Source organism: Nematolebias whitei, chromosome 12 (genome assembly GCF_014905685.2).
Source record: "Nematolebias whitei isolate Nwh7 chromosome 12, NemWhi1, whole genome shotgun sequence".
NCBI lineage: Eukaryota > Metazoa > Chordata > Actinopteri > Cyprinodontiformes > Rivulidae > Nematolebias > Nematolebias whitei.
The window spans coordinates 7126755-7135318 of NC_056509.1; the positions used below are offsets into that span (position 1 = coordinate 7126755).

Sequence of the window (8564 nt, forward strand, 5' to 3'; positions counted from 1 at the left end):
ACTTTTAAGTTATCATCATCAACCGTGCATAACATCATCAAAAGATTCAGAGAATCTGGAACAATCGCTGTGCGTAAGGGTCAAGGCCGTAAAACTCTACTGGATGCTCGTGATCTCCGGGCCCTTAAACGTCACTGCACCTCAAATAGGAATGCCACTATCAAGGAAATAACAGAATGGGCTCAGGAATACTTCCAGAAAGCATAGTCAGTGAACACAATCCACCGTGCCATCCGCCGTTGCCAGCTGAAACTCTACAGTGCAAAGAGGAAGCCATTTCTAAGCAAGCTCCACAAGCTCAGACGTTTGCACTGGGCCAGGAGTCATTTAAAATGGAGTGTGGCAAAATGGAAGACTGTTCTGTGGTCAGATGAGTCACGATTTGAAGTTCTTTATGGAACACTGGGACGCCATGTCATCCGGACCAGAGAGGACAAGGATAGCCCAAGTTGTTATCAACTCTTCGTTCAGAAGCATGCATCACTGATGGTATGGGGTTGCATGAGCGCTTGTGGCATGGGCAGCTTGCATGTCTGGAAAGGCACCATTAATGCAGAGAACTATGTTCAGGTTCTAGAACAACATATGCTCCCATCTAGACGTCATCTCTTTCAGGGAAGACCCTGCATTTTTCAATACGATAATGCCAGACCACATTCTGCAGCAATCACAACATCATGGCTACGTAGGAGAAGGATCCGGGTACTGAAATGGCCAGCCTGCAGTCCAGGTCTTTCACCTATAGAGAACATTTGGTGCATCATAAAGAGGAAGGTGCGACAAAGAAGGCCCAAGACGATTGAACAGTTAGAGGCCTGTATTAGACATGAATGGGAGAGCATTCCTATTTATAAACTGGAGAAACTGGTCTCCTCTGTCCCCAGACGTCTGTTGAGTGTTGGAAGAGGAAGGGGGGATGCCACACTGTGGTAAAAATGGACTTGTCACAACTTTTTTGGGATTTGTTGACGCCATGAAATTTGGAAACAACAGATTTTTCCCTTAAAATGAAACATTCTCTCAGTTTAAACTTTTGATCTGTGATTTGTGTTCTATTCTGAATAAAATATTAGATGTTGGCACCTCCACATCATTGCATTCAGTTTTTATTTAGTTGTACTCGGGTGCAATCACAATAAAGGTCTGTTGTGTTAATTTAAAAATACTGAGTTCACAGTCCAGCGCGTTCTACACATTTTAATGTCGTGCGCATGTTGTGAAAATGTATCTAAAAGTTTAAACACTCTGGATTTTTCCACACCATTACAAAGAGCTGCTGCAGAGGGTCCGAGCGGCCTCCTGGGGCTGCAGACCCCTGTCTTATTATCAGTGTCGTGCAGCTGGAGCCAAAGGGTGTGGTGCTTGAAGTTCAACGGTACACCATCGCTCACGTTAATGTCGTGTTTTTAAAACCGTGTCAGCGCTGAGGGGTTAAAGGGTTCTTTTTATTCTTCCTGGCTGAGTTCAGTCTGTCACGTGTTCATCTGATGTTTTCTCTGCACCTACAGGAGTCAAAGTCTTCTCCAACTGGCCCACGATCCCTCAGGTGTACTTTAACGGAGAGTTTGTGGGAGGCTGCGACATCCTGCTGCAGATGCACCAAAACGGAGATCTGGTGGAGGAGCTGAAGAAGCTCGGCATCCGCTCAGCTCTGCAGGACACGGAGAAAGAAGCCAAGTAAATCAAAGAGACGACTTGAAAACAGCTGAGAAGACGAGGACACGTCTTCAGATTGAAACCACCTCCTCCTCCTCCTCCTCCTCCTCCTCCTCCTCCACACACGCTCAAATGATTGCAGATAAAATGGTCTAAAAGCAGCCGTCACCTGGTTGGCCAACAAGAGTTCAGATTGAACAGCTGAGGACTTTAAGACGACACCTACAAGAACTTGGCAGGAGGAATCAGTGTTCCTGTGTCTCTTCTGAAGTCCTCACAAGTGATGCTGAGTTTGGCTCGCACAGACAAACCATCCTTTAGTTCTTTTAACGCGTTGATCTGAGAAGAAACCACAACAACCAGCAGGGAATCCAAAATAATCTGGTTAATCCTGGAACTACAGTAAAGGTTTATATAAAAGATGATGGAGCAGCTCTGCGCTCCATGTCCTCCGTAGAAACGTTTTGAATCGAGTTTCTGTGTAAAAGTTACGAACGACAACGTCTTCAGGTTTCTGAAAGGCCTCGGTTTGAAAAGAGTGAGACCGAATCGACGAGCAGCTGGTCTGAACGCAGCCAACATTAAACCGGTTTAATGTCGATGTTACAGTAATGCTTCGGTACTTCCAAAATTTCTGTCCAAATATTAATTGAACAAGTGAAAGTTTCCATGTTAATGTTTGAATAAACCTCTTTGAAATTTAGAAGACTGGCGATCTGCTCTGGACGTTGGTCCCTCGGATCGTTGAGCTAATGGCTAGTTTGAGCAGACCCACGAGAACCCAAAGTGGACCAAGCTTCCCTGTAGGTTTCAGATGTAGGTCCGGTCCCTCCATGTGAACGGACGGGATGTTATTGTGGTAAGGACAATCATCTTAAAAAACGTGATTAGGTGTCGACTCATGTTGATTTGTAATTTTATAACATCGGTTGCTTCATGCTGTAAAGGAAGAAGTGGGCGGGGCTTAAAGGCTCAGACCGGTTCCAGAAGTCAGACACTTGGTGGTTCATCTAGGGTCAGTGCCGTCGAAGCTCACCTGTCGGCTTTGAACTTAATCTTAATTTTTTTTTTTTTACAGCCTTCCACCAGGAAACCATAAGTTGTCTCTGTTGACACAAAGAGTCAGGGAATGCGAGACGTGACTAATGAAATCAAACAGACTGGGGTTGTAAGATTCCTGCGATCTGCTTCAGTCTGGGCTGCATCTGGACCATCTGGTAGCTTAGTCGCTCCTGACTTCTCCTAAAACTGATGCTGTTCAGAGCTTTCTACTAAATATTAACTTTTCCACAGAAGCCTTCTTCAAAATGGTCCTCAGCGGACACCACCAGGATTGAGTCATGCCCGAGAACTGCTCCCTGGGTTTCTCCACGAGTTGATGTCAACACTAATTCTTCCAGACACACTGCCTGTAGCTTCAGTGTGCTAACACAAAGGACGTTCATAGAGGTGCACGACGATACAAAATGTTTAGCTGGACCGCAGCCCGTCTCCTGCTGGCCTGAGACGCAGCAACATGAGCACGTCTCTTCCTGCCCACCGGGACCGACAGGAAGCAGATGATGTTTGTTCAGTCTGTGCGAGCTCCTGTTTGTCTCTTTGGTGTGTTCTTGTCGAGTCGATGTCGGCGGGGGACCTTCCTTCCCCGTCGCCATCGAGGCCAGCTGTTCTTGTGCAGTCGTGTCACCAGACCAACGTGCTGCAACACGTCGAACGTTCGAAGCTCGTTGATCCTGCAGAGATTAAAATATTTTCACACATTGCACCTCCGCAGCTGGTTTTCTGCACACCACAAACAAAAGCTATGTTTAAAGTTTATTTGAGCAACTTTTGTTAAATGGAAGGCTCTCGGGTGGTATCGGATGAACGTGGTCCACTCGCTGCCTGAAAGGTTCTGTTGGTTTAATGTAATTCAGTCTGGACATCTTTGAGAAACTTCCTGTTTAACCAGTTAATCTGCTTTAATGTAACAGTAGGAGCAGACTGGAAGCGGCCTTCGGCTGATGGTAAAGAGTGTTTGTTAAAACGTTTCCCTCAGACCGTCCCCATTGTTGCAGCTGGAGCTCCTGCAGCCAGCTGTTGCCAGCTGTGGGCCTCGGGCCTCATCTCGGACGCCAGGCCCGCCTCCAGCTCGTGACCCCCGGCTCGGAGCCCCCTCAGAAGTAGCAACTCGCACATCGCAATAAATCAAGGAAATGTGATTGAAGTTTTACCAGTTGTATTAAATCGAGGCAGGAAAAGGTTGCAGTGCAGCGCTGGCCCCTCCGATACACGATGAGAGATCCTGGACCGGAAGGACCGGATGGCCCGGGCTCCTCCACATTCTGGAGCACAGTTTGTCACGTGGATAAGAGGCCGCACAGAGTGTGGTCTCGATCACGGTGCAGGAAAAGCCTTTAGGCAATAAATAAATAAACTGCATTCCTTGACGGATGTTGAATCCCTGGGAGACTTTAGAGTTGCTGGCCCAGTTTAAACCAGTCAGAACAGGGTCATACTTTCATTATAATCTGTCTCTAAGCAGATCATAAAACCCAGGGTCGGTCTAGATCCAACACCACGCTGCTCAATAATCCAGGTATAAAAATGTGACAAAGTTCAGTCAGGTCCTCTGGATGGTGTCTGAGACTGTTGTGGCTCCTCGGACTGATGAAGTCATTTGGATGAAATGTTTCAACAAGACGAACCCATCCAGAGGACCTGACTCAACTCTGCTGAAGACTTCCTCAGAGATCATCACATTAATGAACACAGCTTGTGTCAACCACAAATCTTCATCCACGGTCCACTCAGGTCTCCCACCACACTGAGACGACCCCCCCAGTAAACATTTAGACAAAACAAAAAAGGTTGAATCATGTCATCTGGACTTCGTTTTTTTGTTAAAAAGAAACGTTTCGCCCCTCATCCAAGAGATTTAGACAAAACCTTTTTCTTCACCAAACCTGTTTCAGGATTTTCTTTAATACAAAAAAATATTTTCTTATGAATATTAAAACATAAGTGCACTTTACATAAAAACTATCATAAGGTTACACGGTTAAAGGGGTAGTTCAGACATTTTGAGGTGTGGTTCTGCATCTGACAGGCTAATGTTTTCAGTCAACCTTTATTTCTACAGGTTAATCCCATTGAGCCTCGAGGACTCGTTTACAAGAGAGACCTGGTTTAACAAAGTGATGCAGCATGAAGCTGCACTGCTCCATCTATGACCCCTGACCCCTACTCATCTTCCAGACTCATTGTTTTCTTTAAAGTTGCTCCGACTTCAATAATGTCTGATGTTCTTCTACACAGTTCTCATCCTTGGATACAGTCTGACTCATGTTCGTCTTATTCTTCCTGTTTCTAAGAAAGAAAAACAAATTAATGAAGTTTGTTTTATTTGATTAACAAGTGTGAACATGAATCATTTTGATTGTTGTTTTCAGTCATTATAATGAAATCGTGTGAAATGATACACAGGGCTGAAAGTTAAAAAAAATCCTGAGCCTGAAACTTTTTTGTGGTGTTGAGAGAATAAAATCATGACATATTGCCAGTGTTTATTAAAAATGCTCTATGAAAAGTGCAAACAGCTGTTTTAACAAACAATTCAGCTTCAAGTAACAATGATGAACAGATGAGGTTTCAATGTATTTGAACTTAAACAAAGTAAACTATGCCCCAGAGTACTAACAGCAGCAAAAAGTCTCGACACACTGAACAGACACATGTCAGTCAGTTAATTTGCAGTACATTTAGAGTACTACGTATCACAATCTAAAAGGAAGAAGTTCCACAGAGCTGCTGTCTAGGACACCTGGAGGAGCAGATGGTGGTTAAGGGCCTTGCTCATGGGCCCAGAGTGGGACAAATGAGGGTGGGGGCAGGTGTGGGTGCTTCACCTACCCCACCCACAATTTTGATGTTGTCGGTACCGGGACTTGACCCTGCGATCTTCCGATCACTGGCCCACCTTCTCTAACCTCTGTGCCACCACTCCCCCTTTAACTTTATTTATTTATTCATGTTCCTCACATGGAAAATCAACCATCTTGTTTAACTGCTTAAAAATATTAGTTTAAAACATTTCATCCACTAAAAACTAGTCTTTTAGAGCCGTCAGCCTGAAATAAATGTATTTAATATGATTTTTATTTGAATGCTTGTAGGGATTTTTTTTAAACCTCTACATTATTTTTTTGTATTGACAATATATTTATTTTACTGTAATTATTTAAAAAGTGTATTTTCCTCCATTAATCTGCCTTCTGGGTCAACATCCTCCTCTGTTCTGCAGAGCTCAGAACTGATACTTGGTTCTGGACCCCCCTCCTCTGTGCAGTCAGACCCGGGCTCGGTCCGCTCTTCCTCTTCTAAAACAAATGATCTTCCTCTTCATCACCCCCGACTCACCCCCTGCTCTCAATGACTTTATCGCACTGAACTCCATTCAACTTGTGCATCTTTTTCTTATTTTTCCTGTAAATTGGTGCTTCACAAATAACTTGAAGCCTTCGTCAGAAAGGAGGGGGGAGGCAGAAAATTTAAAAAAATGTCAAGTCTGGTCCTCTGGACATTCAAAAAAAACATTCAATTCAGTTTATTTATAAAGCGCCAAATCACAACAAAGTTGTCTCAGGGCACTTTACAGGAACATTCACATAAAAGCCAATTAGTAAATTTCTCTATCTAAGGAATCCAGCAGACAAGTTGAATCTTGGCTTCGTTGCAGTCTCCCATCCTGAGCAAGCACAGTGGAAACAGTGGAAAGAAAAACTCCATTTAAAAGAAGAAACCTCCAGCAGAACCAGGCTCAGGACAAGTGGCCATCTGCTCTGACCGGCTGGTTTGAGAGGACAGGAAGGAGAGACAGAAGAACACAGAATGGTAGGTCCAGGTATAGGTCCAGGTATAGGTCCAGGTATAGGTCCAGGTATAGGTCCAGCTGTATCTGAAAGACAAAAAAAAAACATGTTAAGGATAGAAAAAATAATTACAAATACAAAACAGGTTGAGCAGAGTAAGTAAAGACAGTAGCAGAGTGAAAATTGTGGTCAGTTTGTCCTCCAGCAGTCTAAGCCTATAGCAGCATAACTAAGGGACAGCTCAGGAAACCCAAGCCGACCATAACTATAGGATTTATCAAAAAGGAAAGTCTTAAGTCTAGTTTTAAAACTGGATAATGTGTCAGCCTCACGGACAGAGATTGGAAGTTGGTTCCACAAGAGAGGAGCCTGATAACTGAAAGATCTGCCTCCCATTCTGTTTTTGTAAACTCTAGGAACCACAAGTAAACCTGCAGTCTGAGAGCGAAGTGCTCTGTTAGGAAAATATGGAACAATAAGGTCTGTAATATAAGATGGAGCTAGGTTGTTGAGAGCTTTGTAGGTTAGAAGTAAGATTTTGAATTCTATTCTGGACTTGACAGGGAGCCAATGGAGAGAAGCTAAAACTGGAGAAATATGATCTCTCCTACTAACTCCGGTTAAGACTCTAGCAGCAGCATTTTAGATCAACTGAAGATGTTTTAAAGACGTATTTGGACATCCAGATAATAAACCATTGCAATAGTCCAGTCTAGACGTGACAAATGCATGGACCAGTTTTTCTGCATCATTTTTAGATAAGATGTTTCTAATGTTAGTGATATTACGCAGATGGAAGAAGGTGGTTCTAGTAACGTTTTTAATGTGGGGGATAAAAGACGTGTCCTGATCAAAAATAACACCAAGATTTTTAACATTAGAGCTGGAGGACAGATTAATGCATCTAAGGAGGGAGAAAGACTGAAAAATTCATTCCTAAGGTGCTCAGGTCCAAAAACCAAAACCTCAGTCTTGTCTGTGTTCAACAGGAGAAAATTAAGGGTCATCCAGGTTTTTATGTTTTTAAGACATGCTTGTAGTCTAAGTAGCTGATTGGATTCATTGGGTTTAATGGACAAATGTAATTGTGTGTCATCAGCATAACAATGAAAATTTATCCCATGCTGTTTAATAATTTTACCTAATGGAAGCATATACAAAGTAAAGAGTATTGGCCCAAGCACTGAGCCCTGAGGAACTCCATGACTAACTTTGGTGTATGAAGAAGATTTATTATTTACATTTACAAACTGGAATCTATCAGATAGATATGATTTAAACCATTTTAGAGCCGTTCCTGTAATCCCAATATCATATTCAAGCCTCTGTAGTAAAATATTGTGATCAACTGTATCAAATGCAGCACTGAGGTCTAACAGGACCAGTGTAGACACAAGTCCATTGTCTGAGGCCATGAGAATATCATTAGTGACTTTTACTAGTGCTGTTTCTGTGCTATGATGAGCTCTAAACCCTGACTGAAACTCTTCAAACAGATTATTTCTTTGTAGATGTTCACGCAACTGACCTGCAGCTATTGTCTCTAGAATTTTTGAGATGAAAGTTAGATTAGATATAGGTCTATAGTTGGCTAGGAATCCTTAATCAAGGTTATGTTTCTTAAGTAAAGGTTTAATTACAGCAACCTTAAATCTCTGTGGCACATAACCATCCATTAAAGACAAATTAAGTAGATCCAAAATGTGGACATTGTAGAACCTAAGAAACGTTATTAATTGGATAATCTGTTTTATAATAAAGAAGAGAAGGTAGAGCGCTACTTGTTTCTGAAGTAAAACTATATTTTATCCGCGTGCGACGAACTCCATCTTCAGCATTCATTGATCTGACTGCGAAGCCGCATTCATACCTGCTTGCTTTTCTAAGACCCGCCTTCCTGTTAGTAATTGGTCGAGACAACGCAGACTTCAATGTGATTGGATGTAATCCCCGTCTATCAACCAAAGTTATGTTGAGGCGGACCGGCAGGCTGTCTCGCTCTAAAGCCGGAAATCCGGCCCCCGGCCAGAGTGCTTTAAGCCCTGATTACAATGTGAA

General features: G+C 43.0%; 1 protein-coding gene across 1 annotated transcript in view; it reads left to right on the top strand.

Annotated features, from left to right (window-relative positions):
- Nucleotides 1–2261, top strand: part of glrx5 (glutaredoxin 5 homolog (S. cerevisiae)) — a 3337-nt gene extending 1076 nt beyond the window's left edge. The window contains exon 2 of the mRNA XM_037685252.1: nt 1509–2261. Coding sequence (XP_037541180.1) covers nt 1509–1681 — 173 coding nt within the window. The 3' untranslated portion in view covers nt 1682–2261. The remainder of the gene's footprint in view (nt 1–1508) is intronic.
- The last annotated feature ends 6303 nt before the right edge of the window (nt 2262–8564 follow it).